Source organism: Dama dama, chromosome 27 (assembly GCF_033118175.1).
Source record: "Dama dama isolate Ldn47 chromosome 27, ASM3311817v1, whole genome shotgun sequence".
Taxonomy (NCBI): domain Eukaryota; kingdom Metazoa; phylum Chordata; class Mammalia; order Artiodactyla; family Cervidae; genus Dama; species Dama dama.
The window spans coordinates 12727306-12748406 of record NC_083707.1 but is presented as its reverse complement, the minus strand read 5'-3'; the positions used below and the strand labels follow the sequence as shown (position 1 = coordinate 12748406).

The following is a 21101-nucleotide window of genomic DNA, read 5'->3' as shown; positions in this document are numbered from 1 at the left end:
AGAAGGAAATGCAACCCACTCCAGTATTCTTGCCTGGAGAATCCCATGGACAGAGGAGCCTGGTGGGCTACAGTCCATGGGGTTGCAGGAGTCAGACATGACTTAACGACTAAACCACCACCAAACCATCAAGTTTCTTAGAAGAGTATTTGCATCACAACGACCTGAAGAACCTTTTAAAAATACGAATGTTTGTGACTCACCCTGGATCTGCTGAATCAAAAATCTTCTTGGAAGGGGCTAGGAAGGTATTAGAAAGTTCCCCAAGTGGTTCTGATTCTCACTTTTGGCTGACAACCATTGGGCTAGAAATATTTTTGGAGAGTAGACCAAAAAAAGGTAGCCTCAAAAAATGGTTTTGGCGCTTGGGCTTAGTTGCTCTGTGGCACGTGGGATCTTCCCAGGTCAGAGATCAGACCCCTGCCTCCTGCATAGGTGGGCAGATTCTTCACCACTGAGCCACGAGGGAGGTTCCCTGCATTTTCATATGAAACCTCAGAGAAGAATTAACATTTGGTTTTCCCGTGGTAATTATATGAAGTTTTTCTGGTCAAGAAAAACAATATACGTTTCTTCCCCCATCTCTCACTTCAACCTTCCGGATTCTCTGGAGCAAAGATTCAGTTCATTTTCAAGGTTCCTGAGGTCTGGATATCTGGATTCTATCTTTTTCTAATTCATTAAGAATTTATCGATGCTTTTCAATGTGTCAAATTCTGAATAGGCACTGAGTATGCTAGTACTGAAGAAAACAGTCTAGAATTTAAAATCTACTAGACGAGACAGATGTTAAGCAGATAAACAATTCAGTAAATGCTCTCTGGCCCAGATATTATAAACCTATTTTTTTTAAATTGGTTTAAGGTATATATATGTTAATACATTTTATGTAAGTGGTATATAAATTTTTATGTCTCATATAGCATATACACATAGACATAGAGTGTGTTATTAAGTGTATATACATTTTATATTTATATATTGCCATCATTTTTATTAGCCTCACATCCTTCTGGAATGAATTGGAATGTATACATACCTATATGTGTGTGCACACATATGCCCATACACACGATGATGAATTTAGACTACAGTTCTACAGCAATACATTTAGCTAATTTTTCTCACTGATTTTTTAAAATTAAATAACATGTAAAATGACAAATATATTGTTTTTTGTAAGGTTTGTGTTTTTTTTCACTTGGGGTATAGTTGCTTTACAATACATTATTTTTTATATGTGCTGCGACTTCTATTGGTTTCTTTCTAAAATTTTTGCTTTTATAGCATTAAATGTAACAGTTATTCTGGGACAGTGTTTCAGTGGCAAGATAGATTGAAAGTCCCAACAAGCTGGAACTCTCTATACCTCTTGAAGAAAGAGAAGCGTGCTGTTGTCACAAATAGCTTCCACGTGTCAGGCCTATGACCCTTTTTTTTTTCACAGATGGTGCTTCACAAGTACTCTTCACTGCCCTTAAAACATTTTTAAAGCTACCATATGGTTTGACTCGGGTCACTGTATCTGAGAAAAGTGTTAGCATGTTAATCCTGTTCAAACATGATAGAAGAGAGATTATAACTGTCAACCATTTAATATAAATAGAGACTGTGTGTACTGATGGTGGAATATTGAAGGAAGAAACAATGGTGCTCCATCAAGAAGAGTCAGCTATGTACACGCTTGTGTATTTAAAATGGATCACCAACAGGTTCCCACTGCATAGCACGTGGAGCTGTGCTCAGCGTTACCGTGCGTCCTGGATGGGAGAGGGGTTTAGGGGAGAATGGATCCATGCACACGTATGGCTGAGTCCCTTCACCTGAAACTATCACACCGCTGTTAATCGCTGTACCCCAATACAAAATAAAAAGTTAAAAAAAGAAGAATCAGCCATGTTTTCTGGCTATATAACTACAGTACACCACCTCTTTTGATTCAGGTGCATTTGGTACACTTGAAAGTTTAGGATGGTAAGTGTGTGTGCTAAGTCACTTCAGTCTTATCTGACTCTGTGTGACCCTGTGGACCGCACAGGCTCCTCTGTCCATGGGATTCTCCAGGCAAGAATACTGGAGTGGGTTGCCATGCCCTCCTCCAGGGGATCTTCCTGACCCAGGGATTGAACCCACATCTCTTAAATCTTCTTCATTGAAGGCAGGTTCTTTACCACTAGTGCCACCCGGGAAGTCTTAGGATTGTAAAGGAGTCCCCTAAATCAATGAAAATGACGTTGTATATGAGAAATTCAACTGAAAGTTATCTTTTTCCCCCTTTGCAAAATGCATTCCTGGATAGTGCAGTGAAATTACATGGTTGATGAATACTACCTTGAGGTCCCTGCTGGAAAAGATTTTTATATCATATCAGTTGTTGTTCCAGTAATATTCTAAAGACCTGCGTTTACTCATGCGATATACTACACAGAGTGGATTAAGTTAGCTCAAAAGCACTTACCATTGTCTGTGAGCCAGAAAGCCACAAGGATTCTGATTGACATTATTATTTATTGTTTCTGAATGCTGATGGTACATTTTCCTGGTAGAGTCTGCACTGTGCTTATTGACATGCATATGTGAAAAGGCTCTGCTTTTCTGAGTATTTAATGGGCAATTTAATTTTCTTAGCAACTTTCTTTACAGGACTTGGATTTTGAAGCCAAAACAAGTTACACGCTACGGATAGAAGCTGCAAACAAAGATGCCGACCCCCGCTTTCTGAGCTTGGGACCCTTCAGCGACACGACAACCGTGAAGATAATCGTGGAAGACGTGGACGAGCCCCCTGTGTTTTCCGCACCCCTGTACCCCATGGAGGTGTCGGAAGCCACCCAAGTTGGGAATATTATTGGCACCGTAGCAGCTCACGACCCAGATTCTTCCAACAGCCCAGTGAGGTAAGAGCTCACTGCTCTCGTTTTCAATAATTCTGTAACAGTGTGCCCTTGTTCACAACTCATGTCTCTACATCATGATGCTTTGGGATCGTGAGTGCTCAGCCGCTTCTACTGTGTCTGGTTCACTCTTTGTGATCCTGTGGACTGTAGCCAGCCAGGCTCCTCTGTCCATGGGATTCTCCAGGCAAGAATAGTGAAGCGGGTTGCCAGGCCCTCCTTCAGGGGATCTTCCCAGCCTGGGGATTGAAGCCACATTCCCTGTGGCTCCTGTATTGGAGGCAGATTCTTTACCACTGAGCCGCTGGGGAAGCTCTGGGGTTATAGCAGTTAGAAATCAGTTATATATATGTATTGAGCCATCACGGCAGAAGTGAAACAGGATCAGAACCCCTCAACATTTTACTAATTCTAAAATATGTCACCTGATTATCCAAGGCCATTATTGTGTGGCAAAGTTGTATCTTTTTTTTTTTTTTTTTTTAATATTTATTTGTTTGTTTGCCTCTGGTGGGCCTTAGTTGTAGTATGTGGGATCTTCAGTTGCAGTGTGCAGGATCTTTTAGTTGCAGCATGTGGGATCTAGTTCCCTGACCAGGGATTGAACTTGAGCCTCCTGCAGTGGGAGCATGGAGTCTCAGCCACTGGACCACTAGGGAAGTCCTGCAGTACTGTATCTTTAGGCACCATTATCATCCACTCTTCAGCCCATTATCCAGAGCACTTTTTCAACACAAACTGTGTTCAAAGAGAAAGTGGTGTGTGTCCTCATTGTAGGATAAATGTTTATGTTAGAAAACTAATTTTATAAGCAATTTAAATTGGGGATTGATTTCTCAACAGATCCTTTTTTATATTGGTCTGTATGGATAGTATGTGTTTGTTAGTCTAATCTGCTTATTAAAATAATACCTTATTTATATACAAGGACTATTTTAAAATGTTCTTTCAATAGGCCTGTATAGAGAGTAGAAACATTGTTATAACCAACCCTGTAGGACTAACAATAATGATATGTAAGCATTCCAAAATATCACAGCATGACAGTTCACACTTTTTACCTATAGTCTTATATATAATCTAAGAGCTACATACATATTTTTGTATATATATGTGTTCACATGTGTACATATGATAAAGTATGTTTTTTCAAGTAAATATTTAATATCTAAGTATATAGTATATACTAGAAATTAGATTGTATTTCATGTCTTAATTTGGGTTCATAAGTAACACATTTTTAGTTCATGGTTTGAATTTTGATTATAAAATCTATAAAGTGGGCTTCCCTGGTAGCTTAGCTGGTAAAGAATCCACCTGCAATGCCAGTTCAATTCCTGGGTCAGGAAGATCCCCTGGAGAAGGGATAGGCTACCCAATCCAGTATTCTTGGGCTTCCCTTGTGGCTCAGCTGGTATAGAATCTGCCTGCAATGCGGGAGACCTGAGTTCAGTCCCTGAGTTGGGACGATCCCCTGAAGAAGGGAAAGGCTGCTGCTGCTGCTAAGTCACTTCAGTCGTGTCCGACTCTGTGCGACCCCATAGACGGAAACCCATCAGGCTCCCCCGTCCCTGGGATTCTTCAGGCAAGAACACTGGAGTGGGTTGCCATTTCCTTCTCCCATGCATGAAAGTGAAAAGTGAAAGTGAAGTCGCTCAGTCGTGTCCGACTCTTCCCGACCCCATGGACTGCAGCCTACCAGGCTCCTCCGTCCATGAGATTTTCCAGGCAAGAGTACTGGAGTGGGCTGCCATTGCCTTCTCTGAGGGAAAGGCTACCCGCTCCAATATTCTGGCCTGGAGAACTCCACGGACTGTATAGTCCACGGGGCCCCAAAGAGGCAGACACAACTGAGCGACTTGTACTTTCACATTTCACAAAAATTAGTGAAAGTTTTATATTGAGATATGTTCAGCTAACCACTGATTGAACTTCTGGAATAACTGATATTTAATAATGCTAAGTGGTCTTGAGCTAACTTATGAACTAAGTCTGGACATTGATTGCAGAGTGTCATGAAAAACATCAACACATTAGACAATGATTTTTAGTTAAGAAGAGCTCATAATCCTCTGTTTCCCTAAAATAATAGGTATTTAGGCTTATTTATATAATATAAATATATTATTACACACACTTAATAATTAAATATCAATTTATCATTAATATACAAATAATAATCAGCATATATATATATATATATATATATATATATGTAGAGGTATGTATATGTAATTAAATTAGTGCTCTCTTTTCCTTCCCTTTTGTTTAACATTAATATCATAGTCTAGTAAAGAATTGTATAAAATAACTTATTTCAAAAGTGAAGTCATAGTCATTGCTTCTCTGTCTATATAACAAATTCAGGCTATGTAGTAGCTGTATTATTTTTAACACAGTGATCATAAACCATTTCTAAGAATATAACCTTCTGTACACTAGAATATCTGTGAGTTGCAGATGCACTCAGATGGAATAAGCCTTCTCTTCCCTGTAAAAGCCCAGCCTGTATTGTCAGAAAGTTCCCTGACTTAAGTTCAGCTCCATCCGCTGAGTCCTATTAATGTGCACAGACGTGAATTTGGGCTTTGTTATAGCATTGCAATACCAGTGACATACTTGTCTTCTTCCTCTATGAACAAACAACCACAGTACAATCGTAGTCATAGATCAGGTGCTCAGGAGAGCCTGACTTCTGCTTAAATCACTTAATTTAATGGAGAGAAAGAGAGAAGGCTTTCATGAAATTGAGGATTGGAAAAACAGACACAGTAATATACATGATAATTCAGTACTTCAGCTAGTGAGAAGATTTAAGAAAATTTTGGTTTATTGGTATTTTATAATTTTTTTCTTTATCCATTTCCTTGTGTATCATTCTGTTAGAGCCTTTCAGAGTAAATATTTCACTTTTAATAATATTTTATTTGGAAAAAAATGCAGTGTTATAATTTGAGGAAGGGAAAGGGAGAATAGGAGCAAGTGGGTAGTGACTTGGTGTTGGAAATGAAGTGAGTTCCATGTCTGTTCCCTGGAGCACAGAGAAAGAAAAGGCCAAAGGGTGGACTCTGCTGAATTTGGAGGTAAAGACTTCTGTGTCCTCCATCAGCTGGCCAGCACTGTATTTTTACCTCATTTTTAGTTTCTTAAAACTAATAAAGGTGATCCTGAAATTTCAGGTCAGTGCTTCTTACATCCTTTTCTAATCTCTAAATCTCACAAATAAGCATTTTGTTCAAAGTTGAATTAAATGTTGAATTAAATGTTATTTTGTGTGTGCCTGTGAATATATCTTTTGCTTTTTGAAAATTAATTTCTTGACTTAGATTTATGCTCATATTCTTGCAACATTGCTTTGCCTTACTCTTTTTAAAAAAAAAAAAAATAATAAGGTCAGCACAATCACTCATAGCTTATTTGTTTCTGGACTTCTCTCTCACGTATTTCTCTTTCCCGATCCATTTATGATGGTCATTAAGAGGCCAGTCTCCTCATTGTGTAGTTCAGTGAGTTGAGGGGAACTTCTAGAAATAATATTCTCTAGAAGATTGGTTTACTTCTGCTGTTTGCTAAGTGCCTTTAGGGGATCTTTCCATATAACCCAGTGAAAAGGAAAAGCAGCACACATTCAGTCCTTGCTCAACCCCAAATATTTTGAATATTAAGGGAGAAAGGGAAAGTAACTGATGCTTTTAAACTGTCAGTCATGACTGAAATATTAGGAAGTATCATCCCTGTACATTGCTACTATTATAGTTTATTGTTTTCATGCCATTTTTATTTCAAGGTCAGTAAAGTCAATGAAGGAAGACCTATTTTATAAGGAACTATATTGGCAATCTACTGAAGGTTGTGTTGTATTCACATATTTTCCAAGATATTGTAGTAAATATTGTATAGTTGTTTAATGGACATAAACACATATTTGCATTGGGCACTCAAGTAACTATCAAAATAGAAGCCCTTCATCTACAGACGCCAGCGGATGAGTAGATTACAGTCTGTTGAGATCCTAGGAAAAGTGAATCTCCAGGTTGAGATGGAAGCTGAAGACTCTTACAATTATGAACTTTCTGCTCCTGTACCTTTCGGGATATTGTAGTTCTCAGAGGAATGGAAAATCTGTATTTGTTTCCTCATAATTGTTTAAAATTAGGCCAGATAATATTTGAATTGTAAAAGAGTATGGGAAAGTGGATAATTAGTGTTTGAATTCATTGACATTCTTTGTGGCGTGATACTGAAATCTAGCATATTCTGTTTGTGTTTGGAATATTTTCTGATATATGGGGCAAGAAATTAGAATTCTAAAAAGAAATGCATTTACTTACCTCCAGCAAGGTAAATGGAGGTCTTCTTCCCATATGATCCATGCCTTGCCCAACATTTTTCATTTTTTTTTTAACATACTCCACTAATGTAGAAACTTAAAGCTCTGCACATCTGCCCTTTCCTTAACAGAATATCAGGGCATCTATGTTACTCCTGAAACCTTACCATTTTTAACAGTTTAGAAGTATAGTCACAACAGGGTGAAAGACTAAATGAACCTGGAGCCCAGTGATGCACTGGAGTATACCAGCTTTGTGAATTCGTGTGTCTTTGTTACAGCTTGCACACCATCCAGAGGGCTTACCCGGCCACCACTGCATGTAGATTCTGTTTCCTCTGTCCTGATGTGAAAACTAGAAGCCAAAACTGGAAATTAGGTGATTGAGATTACTTAGGAAAAAAAGAGAATTTTTGGAAACAAAAGTGGGTAATGGAGGGCCAGAATGTTTCTGACATTTTGTTTTTCATGGATTGGCTTACCATTTCATGTAAATTTTGGCTCCAGGTACCAAACATCAGGCTTTATCAACTGAACTTGGAAAGATAGATTTGTGTTCTGCTGATTCTGATCATTTTTCGGAATAGGAAAAGCTTCACTTCTGTGTTTCTCATCAGTAAGATGGGAAAAACTATAAGAGCAGCCTCGTGTCTAGAGGACTATTAATTCTTCATATCAGCATTCACAGACTGATCAATGAATCACGTACATTGATTAAGAACCTGCTTTGTGCAAGACACTGGAAAAATACAGAAAAAAACAGATGAATAAAACATTTCCTCTGACCTCAAGGAACTTAGAATCTTGTTGAAGAAACAAGATTCTATAGAAGTTAAACAGTACATGGTGGGGAAAGTGCCAGAGCCCTCACAGGGCCAATTGTGAGGAAAGTACTAATCACTCCAAGTTCACTGTACATGTGACCTCATTTGAAGGAGTGATAGCCTAGGCTGGACTTTGAGGGGTGGCAGGATTTGGGCCAGCCAAAAATATTATGTAAGGTCTATTTGTGTTTGAGATATGCATGTGTGTGTGTTCAGCCACTCAGTCACTCCTGAGTCTTTAGGACCGCCCACCAGGCTCCTCTGTCCATGGGATTCTCCAGGCAAGAATACTGGAGTGGGTTGCCATTCCCTTCTCCAGGGCATCTTCCCGACCCGGGGATCAAATCTGTGTCTCCTGCATCGGCAAGTGGATTCTTTACCACTGGACCACCTGGGAAGTCCATGTTTTAGGCAGCTGTATCCTTAGAGTCTGATGCTATATGATGAAATGAGCACACTTACTGCTGCAGGCAGCTCAGCAAGCCCGAAATCCCTCTGCCTAAAATAGCCAATGAGTTGAAACATGATATTACAAAGATCAGATGCGAAGAAGCGTGATTAAGGAGTCATGGATGACAGGGCAGGGGCATGGATTGGGAGATTGGGATGGACATGTGTACACTACCATGTGTAAAATAAATAGCTAGGGGGATGCTCATCTTGGCTCAGCTCAGCCCAGCCCTCTGTGATGACCCAGAAGGGTGGGATGATGAGTGGGTGGGAGGAGGGTCCAGGAGGAAGAGGGATATATGTATACATTTCATTGTACATTGTACAGACTGGCATAACATTGCAAAGCAACTATACTCCAACTTAAAGGAGATCATTTTTGGCATTTCTGACAATCCCAATACAGAACTAGAGTCGTATTTATGTTCAAGGATCATAATACTACTTACCAGCAGCCTCTTTTGGTATTCCTGGTGTGGTATGTCCTCAGATGAAAGGTGATAAAATTGTATCAGATATTACAGTATGTAGTGTGACTAGTCTGAGCACAAGTTGGGTGTTTGAATAATTCACTGTGTATTTTAAGTGGCTTGTATGCATGCATACATTTGTACATTTTAATCTAAATTACATGTGAATTTCTCACAGAATTAAAGGGAAAGTTGAACAGCCAGTCTTTAGAAAGGAGAGGAGGAAGGTTTCTCTGTAAATATGAGTAGCAAGAATGTGCGGACAGTCTCTTCTGAACGAGACAAAGGAGGAAACATTGGCCACTTTTTTTTTTTCCTCGTGGCTCTGTTAAGAAAGTTTTTTGGGGGGTCTTGTCTTAGGACACGTGTCCTCTTACCCAGGAAGTCCTGGGCCTCTTCATTGTGAGTCCCATCAAGGTTGCGTTGGATTGAGAAGATTGAAATTCCTGAAGGAAAACTGAGTTACCTTTGTTAGAAAATGGGGATGAAGCTGCAAACAGTGGCATCACTAAGTACTGAACTCAACAGCTTATCTTGAAGTAATTTATTTCTCATTAAAGCCCTAGAAGGCAAGCATTAACATTCCATGGTTTATAAATAAACATGACTCCAGTCACACAGTTAGAAAATGTGGTTCTAGAATTTTAGCAGGTTCTGTATCAAAACCTGTACACTGCTGGCAGCAACACACACACACATACGTGCGCTTGTAAATTATTTAAGAGATTGAGGTTTCAACTCAAACAATTCAGTTATTTCTATTGATCAGATTTGTCGATGCTTATTTATTATGTTACCTTTTCCACCTGGGGAATAGCACTGATGCCTTTGTGTTCATCCAGCCTGCTCACCTGTATATTCCCTTTGTGACTATCAACGTGCTTGTCAATAGCTGGGTGACAAGCGTGCTGCTTGTGAATACGGAGAGGACCGTTTTAATTGATCTCCATAGCTTATCAAACAGCAGCACCGATAACTACAGGCATTTTTTAGGATTGATTTTGTTGCAGATGTGCAGAACACGGGGGATATTCAGGTATAGAAGACGCAATCCCAGCCCACTTGTTATCTCGCAGGAGGAGAGATCTTAGTGAAAACTTAGAAAAAAGTTCCAATGTTAAATCTGGAAATGAGAAATCATCTTGTAAAATATTCTCATTTTGCAGATAAAGAATACAGATGGTGAATAAAGAGTCCAACTTGGTACAGTAGGTTTGTGGCAGGGTCCTGGCTATAAATATTACCTTTTAATGCCCAGTCTGTGGTTCATGGTGGTATATATGTATATGTATATATATATGGCACAGAGAGCTTGGAGTGAAGTCCCTGAGTCATATATACCACAAGCCTTCTTAAAAAGGTGCAATTTCTGAAGTATTGGGCTGGTACAAAAGTTTGTTTGGGTTTTCCGTAACGTCTTACAGAAAAATACGAATGAGTCTTTGGCCAACCTGATAATTGGGATGGCTTGGTGCTTTACTGCCAGAGGTCTGTCGTCAAGGAATAGTAGGAGTACGATAATTGGAAGGAGGAAAGATCAGAGTAAAGAAGGACCAACACGAGGAAAGGCACCAAAATGGAGACACGCTATACTGTCATTTATTCCATTAATACGTCAGTGTGACTGTCTTAGAATTTTAGATAGAGCAGTGGGGGAAAATAATGTAAAGCTGAATTCTGGAAATGTAGGTAGCAGAGACTAAAAGCTCATCTATAGGCAATACGGTGCTTACTGGAAAGATGGCGCAGACAAACACTGTTCTGAATCTGGGCTCCATCAACAATCAGCTGTGAGACTTTAAAGTCCAGTCCTGACCTACAGCAATAATGGTACCTGCTTGCCTTAGAAATTGTGCTTGGCTGGTAGAAACAAAGCTTAACACTAATGACTTACCAATGAGAAGTCTGGCACCAGGCAGTCAAAGACTGACAGTTTGGCAGGATAATGTCATCAAGGGCTTGGCTTCTTATACCAGGCACTCATCACCTTGTATTTACAAGATGCTTTTTGGATTGCTCTCTAGTGTGTTTGTATCCCAGGTGAGATAGAGGGGAAGGGGCAAAATCAAATGCCAGCTGAGTTAGCAGCTGTCTCCTATCCTTAAGGGAGTTTTGGAATGATGCTCAACCTGCAAATTTTCTTTTGCATCTCATTTGCTAAGAGTCCATGGAATTCTCCAGGCAGGAATACCGGAGTGGGTAGCTATTCCCTTCTCTAGGGGATCTTCCCTACCTAGGGATTGAATCTGGGTCTCTTGCATTGCTGGCAGATTCGTTACTGTCTGAGCCATGGGAAGCCCACAGATGTAAGGATACTGCATCTACAGGGAGGCTAGCTAGTGTAGTTTTTCAGCTGGACACAGGACTGCCTCTGACATAGCCAGGTTTCTATGAATAAGAATTAAGGGCAGGTGAACATTAAGCATGCAAGTGAAAGTGTGTTACATGACCTTACATAGCTATTTGAGGATTAGGAAGCAATGTATATATTTTAAATTCTTAGTATATTTTAAATTCTTAGTATATTTAGGGGGAGGGACTGTTGGGGGAAAGGTTGATGAATCCACTTTTGGATATACTGACCTTTAACAGAAGATGTTGCCGGTATTTGGGGTAGTTTACGAAATCTCAGGTAAAGGATTGAGACTGGATATTGAGATTTGGAAGCTTCTGCATAATAAATACAGAGAGCAGAAACCTTAACTGCTGGTGCTACGAAAATATGGAAGCGATCTCTTTAATTGGTCGCTCCAACCTACAGTGAAGGAAGTCAAGTGTTTTAGGCTGTAATTTATAGAAACGGGAAGGATCACTGTGAGTGTGCAGTCACCACTAACTGCAGCAGAAGTTGCATTAAAGATAACTTTGGGTCATGATGAGAGAAACACCAGTCCTTTCTTTTCCTGTTCAGCCTCTAATTGACTCAGGCAATTGTTTTTCACTGTCCCTAAACCAGTAGATCCGGAGCTAGAAAGAGCGTGCAGCTCTGAACTTCTTCAGAGTGTTTTTTTTTTTTTTTTTTTTTTTCTCTCTTGGCCTCACTCAGCCCTCCCAGACTAATTCAGAGACAGTTTGCACCACTCACTCTAAAAAGTGCTATATTTTCTTTATTTCTCTTGGTTAAAGAATTTTTTTTTCCCTTAGGTAACTTTATCATTAACTAATGTCTCATACAGAAATTCCCACTTTTTGCATGTCCAGAGGGGCTGGTAGAAACTAGGGACCCCTTTAATGCTGGGGATCCCAAGTTCTTTTGATTAAGAAGTACAATAACTGTTGTTTGTCTACTCCTGGTCCCTGCCAGAGTCTTCCATCCCTTCTCAAGTTAATACCTATTTCTCTTCCCCACTCTTGCCCTCGTTCCCTTCATCTTACTTGAGCACAGCAATTTGTTGGATTCCTCCTGAATAGTTCTTTTAAATTGCTGTCTTTCAAAATATTTTGTTTATATACCATATTTCCTGAAGTAGAGTATCACAGGCAGATTCTCCAGATTAATTGCTGAGTATGTGAATGAGTGAAAGGGAGACATAAGAATATCAGAATGATTCACAAATTATCAAATACCATATATATTTGTGTGTGTGTGTGTATGGCTATTTCAGTCAGTTCAGTCGTTCAGTCATGTCCAACTCTTTGCAACCCCATGAACCACAGCACGCCAGACCTCCCTGTTCATCACCAACTCCCGGAGTCCACCCAAACCCATGTCCATTGATGCCATCCAACCATCTCATCCTCTGTCATTCCCTTCTCCTCCTGCCCTCAATCTTTCCCAGCATCAGGGTCTTTTCAAATGAGTCAGCTCTTCGCATCAGGTGGCCCAAGTATTGAAGTTTCAGCTTCAGCATCAGTCTTTCCAATGAATATTCAGGACTGATTTCCTTCAGGATGGACTGGTTGGATCTCCTTGCAGTCCAAGGGACTCTCAAGAGTCTTCTCCAACCCCACAGTTCAAAAGCATCAATTTTTCGGTGCTCAGCATTCTTTATAGTCCACCTCTCACATACACACATGACCACTGGTATGGCTATTTAGAGAGAGCTAAATGAGAGTTGTCAGGCTTCCCTGGTGGCTCAGTGGTAAAGAATCTACTGGCCAATGCAGAAGACGTGGGTTCAATCCTGGGTAGAGAAGATCCCCTGGAGAAGGAGATGGCCACCCACTCCAGTATTCTTGCCTGGTGAAATCCCACGGACAGAGGAGCCTGGTGGGCTACAGTTCATGTGGTCGTAGAGTCTGGCATGACTGAGCAACTAAACAGCACCAACAGCAAATGAGAGTTAAAACTAAAGCTACCACACAATTTATAAGTGGAAGCTGCAGAGTTTATGATTTCAAAATGATTAATATTTGGATAATAGAAACTCTAGTATCCATTCTTCTGAAAACTTATAGAGGCATAGGTGATAACTCTATTCCTAAAAGATTTAGGGGTTTTTCTATGAAGTGAACAGAAATTGGAGATATTTAACATATTAAATGAATTATTGAGTTTAATGTCCTTTATTCTAATACTGGGAAGCTTTGAGATTACTGATAATAGAGGCAGATGTTTTAGTTATTGTCTTTAGTCTGTGAGGAATTACATGAACTCATTTAGAGAGCTATGTAGCAAGTTCAAGGCCTTTTTGCTTTGTAAGAATCTAGAAGTTACTTTTTTCCTGAATATGCTAACATTACCACAGTTGACTGAAAAAAAAAAAAGGAACAATTCAGGCTTTTTAGTATTGACTCCATTGATGCATAGATATTAAATTATATTTTCTTGTCAAACATTAATTCTATTATCATTGAATTATATATATGATAATACATGTGTATATGGTCATAGGTATATATAAAGAGAATATATTAATAATGTGAAATAATGACATAAACTGGTTTGACTAAAGCAGTATTTCAGAGAAGATCTGGCTTTTCTATGTAACTGAAAATTTATGTCTGTTCTTGTTTGCACGGCTATTGTGTGGAAGTAGATTGTAGACAATAAGAATGGAAGTATGCTGATAAAGAGTAGACTAATGCAGAATCTGAGCTCGTATGTGGTAGCTTGGAGTGACTGCACTTGAGAGCAGATATTGACAAATTGATGCAGGGACAAGAGAGAGAAATCTATGTTTTTAGCTTGAGCATCCATGTGACAGGTGATGTCATTTGCTCAGGTGGAGAAGAGTGAGGGAGGAGGTGGTGTGGGAGACCTTAGGAGACAGAACAGCAGTCTGAGAATGTCACATTGCAGTTCACATTGTTTATTTATATGTGGTTCTACTAAGCAAGTAATTCAGTAAGTCAGTCTGGTTGGCCAAGGAGATTTTTATATAAATGGTAGGGGTCATCAAAATTATAGAACTGAGTTATGCTACAGGGCCATATAAGATGGAAGGAAAATTATTTTTTTTTTTTTTCAAAGAGAAGGGGATCTGTGGGAAAGGTTTTGGGGGAAGTAATTAAAGATCACAGAGGAGAGGGTAAACCAACTGAGGTCTTGAAAGGGGCAGATAGTAATGTAGGAGAAAACCAAAGAATAGATGGTGTTAATAAAGGCACAAGGAGAATGTGTTTTAAGGAGTTGTCAGGGGTCAATTGTTGGAAACTAGGATGAGATAAAAAGTAAGAAGAGAGAAGGGAACAATGGATTTGACAGAATGGAGGCCAACAAATAACTTGACACAAATGGAAGAAATCTGTTTTTTTTTTTTTAATGAAAAACACATGTTTTTGATTCTAATAAAGCTTTATAGATAGAAAAGGGTCCAACCCAAGGAAAAATGTTCTTGAGGTCAGGAGATAGGACAGACAGGTTAAATAGAATGTCTTGATTTGAATGAAGACACTTAACTGCAATAAATAGATGGTAAGTAGAGGGTGTAGGGACTTTCAGTTAAGATGCATTTTTTCTCTCATGTTTCATGTAGCACAGATCCTGGAGGTGAGGGTGAGCACCCTTTGTACTGCCCTTGCCATTTTCAAACTAGTTTTCTTTTCCCTTCCAAACTCTCAACTCTTGGCAGAATGCATCACCACACTTCACTCAAAACCTTTCCCATTGCTATCCACCACCAAATATACAGTAATCACACTGATTTGTTGAGTCTTTTAATACTCAGATTATTTTGTCTTTCTCTACCATCACTTTTGGCATGATGATTAGTATCTGGCCTCTTACTTTCTTAGTCTTTTTGAGTTTAATGATCTGTTTCTTTGCCCCAGTTTTGTCATAGATTCTTATTCTGAGCTGCTGTTGAAAATCTACTTCAAGCATCTACTCTCTATCTGCTACCTCCCCCCTCAGCCATTCTGGATCCTGAGGAAGTCCTGCCACTTGGTGATGCTACCACATCATGTCAATCTGCCTTCTTGTATTTCCTCCGTTCCCTCTTACGAGCTTAGAGACCCTGGGTCTTATCACTCCTCTTGTGCAGATGTCCGAATCTACCATGCTCTTCTCCTTTGATTGCCCATACCTGGCTAAACCCAACCCTTTCCTTCACACACATCTGCAAGCAAGACAGACAGACAAACAGGATGACTGGCTTCACATCAAATTAATAGACATAAGACTTAAAGGAGCAATTCACAATGTGTAGCTCATTCCATTATACTCTCCCTAGTCTATGCATTTTTGGTCTCTTCTAAAAAAAAGGAATTCTCTCTGCTCCTCAAGCCACCTTCTCCTTTCTGTCTTAGCTGATAATCTTGTCTCCTATGCCATCTAGAAAACAGAAGCCATTAGATAGCTTTCTAATATTCTGAATACCCAAATACCTGTTGCTGCACAAAGACAGTAATGTTTGCTGGTTTGTGGTCAATTTTTTGGTAACCTTTTTTGATGTCTTCTCTTCCCTTTTTATGTTCCTTGCATCTTGTTATAGAGCAGAGTAGTAGTAGATGATTCTATTTAATAATCATCAGTAAAGTACTCAGGAAGCATAGAATACTTTCTGAAATTGGGTGTGTGTTTATTTGTCCATTCATTTGTTTTTAAATGACAGTCCTTATTTCACCCAAGTAGAAAGATGGTGAGTGCATTTGAAGATAGTCATTATTGAGCAAAGGTTGCATTTTGTATATGGAACGAAAAATAGCATAATTGAATAAGAATACGAGTAGAGCAGGAGTTTTTCACTAATGTTTGGAGAGCAGATATTTTGAGAAAATGTTTGAATAATTTGAGGGAGTTTTAAAGATTTTTATTTCATATCGGATTGTAGTTGACTTACAGTGTTGTTTCAGGTACATAGCAAAGTGGTTCAGTTATACATATATCCACTTTTTTTTCTTTAGATCCTTCCCCACGAAGACCATTGCAGGGTTTTGAGTAGAGTTCCCCGTGCTATGCAGTAGGTCCTTATTAGTTATCCATTTTATATAGTATTGTGTTTATATCAATCCCAGTGTCTCAGTTTATTCCTCCCTGCTTTCCCCTGGTAACCATAGTTTGTTTTCTGCATCTGTGACTCTATCTTCTGTTTTACTTTGCACCTTTTTTTAGATTATAAGCTATATCATTTGATACTTGTCTGTCTGACTTCACTCAGTATGACAATCTGTAGGTCCATCCATGGTGCTACAAATGACATTATTCTGTCCTTTTCTGTGGCTGATTAATACTTTATTGAATGTGTGTACCACATCTTTATCCATTCCTCTTTTGATGGACATTTAGGCTGCTTCCATGTCTTGCTATTGTAAACAGTGCTGCAGTGAACATCAGGTATATGTATCTTATCAAATTATGGTTTTCTCCATATATATGGCCAGGAGTGGTTTTCTTTTTTTTAAGGAACCTCCATCCTGTTTTCTCTAGTGCTTGTACCAGTTTACATTCCTACCAACAGTGTACCAGGGCTCCCTTTTCTGCACGGTGTGGGGTTCATGAAACATGTCTGTGGTCCCTGAGTAAGTGATAGAAAAAGAAGAAAGGTTAAGATCAGGCTGGAGTTATTAAGACACAAGATGTTATTCAGTATATGTGAATGGGTGAGTTATCTATATGTATTTCATTTTACAGGTACCTCTAATCATGACCAGGGACACTAAATATGTTGTAAATGCTTTTTAGGAGTCACTGTTTGGAGTTTATAATGGCATATTCAAATCTACTTTGAAGATAATTATGCTAATTATACAATTGTTTTTTATTTTGTACTGTTGGACAGAAAAGCAGAGGTTACTGACAAGCAGATGATGAATCAACTAGAACATTGGTGCAGTTTTAAACTAGGCATATTCTATGTTAATATGACAGATTGTTGAGTAAGCAGAATTTGGTGATTTGATTGTGCAATTAGCAAAATAAATAGAGCAAATTATAATCAGATGTAAATATTGAAGTGCTTTTTTATTTTTTTAAATATTAGGTATTCAATTGACAGAAACACAGATTTGGAGAGATACTTCAATATCGATGCCAACAGTGGAGTTATTACAACCGCCAAATCTTTGGATCGAGAGACGAACGCTGTTCACAATATCACAGTCCTTGCAATGGAGAGCCGTAAGTTGTAAGGTTTAACATTAACTTAGGATGGAGGACATTGAGAGTGGAGAATGGGCTGCCATGAATTTATAATTTCAACTTGAATTTTACTAGATACTTGTTTGAATTCAGTAAAATTTTGAAACTCCCTAATTTCAAGGTGTGAAATATACTTACATTTTCTAACTTGGTTTGCTAATACTTAGAAAGTTAATGGAATGCAGTTACCATAAAATAATGGGCCTGATTTACCCTCAGCCAGTTTCTTCTTGTCTTGTGGTCATATTTCATGTGCTCCATCTACGCTGACATGGGTTAGTTCAGTAGCTTACAAAAATAGTCAACTGGTCTCTAACCAGACACTCAAGTTTGTACATTCTCTAAACTAATTTTTATCCTTGATGAGAGAAACTTTGAGAACAATGCACAATTACATTGTATGCATGTTTATAATATGGTATATATATACCTAGGTAATATGTATAGATATATTCATTTATTTATATATATATGAATTCATGAATTCATATATTCATAGGTAATATTATAGATATATTCATACAAAAGGAACTCTAGCATCACATAATATTTAAATTCATGGCTTCTTTGTCACTGTCTGTGTGTATATGACATTTGGATCAGAATTTCTGTTTCTGTCTTTAAAATCTGCAATGTTATGCTTCTAGATTTTACTTGAAGCATGATCATTTCCTTATTAGATTTGTGCTTTAGAGGCAGGCATTTTTGATTGATTCTAACTGTTCATAATATAAGTTTCTTAAGAAAGATGGCATTGAAGTAATAGCTTTACTCTAAGCACAAGCAGAGATCAGAGGTTGCAGGTTCAATTCCAGCCACCTGCACTAAAGTGAGTGTTGAAGTGATGAGTCACAGGTTTCGGTTTTCCAGTGCATATGAAAGTTATACTAATCAGTAGTCTGTGAAGTGTGCAATAAATAGCATTATGTCTAGAGAAACAACATTGACACCCTAAGAAATATTTCAATGCCAAAGATTGCTGTCATCTGAACTTTCAGATGGAAGAATATTAGGAACATCAGAGGTCACCATAACACATAATAAATATAAGTTTTGAAATACTGTGAGAATTACCAAAAATGGGACAGAGACAGGAGGTAGGTGAGCCGGTATTGTTGCAGAAATGGGACTGATGGATGTGCTTGATGAAGAGTTGGCATACACCTTCAATTTGTAGAACACAAAATCTCTACAAAGCACATTCAAGCAAAGTGCAATAGAATGAGGTGTGCCTGTAAATGAGAAAATCTTTTCCTCTTTACTAGAGAATCCATCTCAGGTGGGAAGAGGCTATGTAGCAATCACTATCCTTGACATCAATGACAACGCCCCTGAGTTTGCCATGGACTATGAGACCACTGTTTGTGAAAACGCCCAGCCAGGCCAGGTAAGAGGCTTCAGAATACCAGCCTCCTCCTTCGTGATTTCTTTAAAAATACCCAGCGGTAGCTGCCTTTGAAATCCTGCCAGCTTTAAGATGAAATATCATCAGCATGTTTCAGCAAAACCAACACTTTGATGTATAGCATAAACTAATATTAAAGGAACTTTCAAATTCTGGTTTAATTGGGATGATGAAAAAATTCCTCCAGAAGAAAGGTAAACATTTTAGAAGCCATGGTAGATGTTAAGGGCTTAGGCTCTTTTAAAGAGAAATATAGCATGTGAAGCTTGATTGGGCCATTTCCCACGTTACACAGCGGGGCTTACATACTTTGAAGTTCCACGAATTTAGTGGAGTGTGGCTTCCTTGTGGTTTGGTATGCTTATCCATATTGTCAGTGTCTTGTGATGTTTCTGATAAGGTATAATCAGTTGGTACGGCTTATTTGTGAGGTTCACAAAAGTCAGTTCAAATACGCATTTTGAAAAGAACATGATTTGATTTTCAGAGCCCTTTTTAGATTGCCTTCATATCAGTATGTGTGTTAGTCACTCAGTCGTGTCTGACTTTTTGCGATTCCAGGGACTGTATCCCGTCAGACTTCTCTGTTCATGGGGTTTTCCAGGCGAGAATACTGGACTGGATTGCCATTTCCTTCTCCAGGGGATCTTCCCCAAACCTAGGTCTCCCACATTGTGGGCAGATTCTTTCCCGTCTCAGCCACCAGGGAAGTCCTCATTTCCGTACACCAGACCCTTCCCCAGCTCATCCCCCAGGACAGTATTTATCATCAGTGTTAAGCCGCTCTGTTCTCTGCTTAAAAAACACAGCTCACCGACATGCTGTCCTGTTTTACATTGTCTATTCCTTCCTAGGTTATCCAGAAAGTCAGTGCTGTCGATAAAGACGAGCCATCCAATGGCCACCAGTTTTATTTCAGCTTAACAACTGATGCAACAAACAACCACAACTTTTCATTGAAAGACAACAAAGGTAAGGCTTAACTATTGTCGCCAGAGGAGGCAACAGGTAGGCGCTTTCTAAACAAGAGAGCTTTTTCTCACTCAGGAATGCTGATGGGAGATTTTTTTTTTTCTCCTCATAACAGCAAGGACATTAATTAAAGGGAAATGAGCCCCTCAAGTAATTTTTATCTATGGATTTTCCGTCATGAAGAAGAAACTGCTACTTAAATCATTTTAGGCCTAAATCCAAAGAGGGAAGAAGACAGATTCATCTCTCTGTCTTTTCTTTCTGGCTGTTTGCGTCCTTGTTTGTATACAAAGCTCTTTAACCAGAGTATCTAATCAGCAGAGGGTCAGCTAAATGCCTTAGTAAGGATTATATTACCTAGGCATAACTTGAGACATTAGGAAAGTAATTGGACATAACACATTTCAACCTAAATCAACTTTGACATAGCATTTTCAGTGTCAACATCAGTTATTGTTTCATTTTTAGCATAAAAGTAATCCATGGAAATAATATACTCTTGATGCAAAGAAATACAGAATTTAAAAGGAATAACGAATTCCCTGTCATTCCAAATCCCATTTCTCTGCTACAGAGAAAAGCAGTTTTATAAATGTCATTATAGAAACATTTTCCAAATATCTGTAGCTAGTTTCTGATTTTGCTCAATTATATAAACACACACACACACACACACACACACTTATAGCCATATAGATAGTGTATTTAGTCACTAAGTTGTGTCTGAGTCTTACCTGACCCTATGGACTGTAGCCCACCAGGATCCTCTGTCCATGTAATTTTCCAGGCAAGAATACTGGAGTCGGTTGCTATTTCCTTCTCCAATAGATAGTATATAGACAATCATAAAAACTTTTCAAGGAAACAGGAGAACTTGCTATTTATTATCTAACTGTGATGTATGTATGTGTGTGTGTGTAAACACAAAGAGAGAGGATTATCAAAAGTTCAAAGTGTTAGTCGCTCAGTCGTGTCCAACTCTTTGCGACTACATGGACTATAGCCTGCTAGACTTTTCTGTTCATGGGACTCTCCAGGCAAGAATACTGGAGTGGATTGCCATTTCCTCCTCCAGGGGATATTCCCAACCCAGGGATTGAACCCAGGTCTCTCACATTACAGGCAGATTCTTTCCTTTCTGAGCCACCAGAGAGGAGTATATACCCCAACAATATAGAAAATGTAATTTTTCCAGTTTTAATATGTGATTCAAGTTTCAGAAAAACCAAATGTAG

General features: G+C 38.8%; 1 protein-coding gene across 3 annotated transcripts in view; it reads left to right on the top strand.

Moving 5' to 3' along the window:
• CDH7 (cadherin 7) overlaps positions 1-21101 on the top strand; it is a 137863-nt gene that overhangs the window by 99040 nt on the left and 17722 nt on the right. For all 3 annotated transcript variants that reach the window (XM_061130768.1, XM_061130769.1, XM_061130770.1), the window contains 4 exons: positions 2644-2897; positions 17332-17468; positions 18755-18876; positions 19749-19866. In XM_061130768.1, the coding sequence (XP_060986751.1) occupies positions 2644-2897; positions 17332-17468; positions 18755-18876; positions 19749-19866 (631 nt within the window). The remainder of the gene's footprint in view (positions 1-2643; positions 2898-17331; positions 17469-18754; positions 18877-19748; positions 19867-21101) is intronic.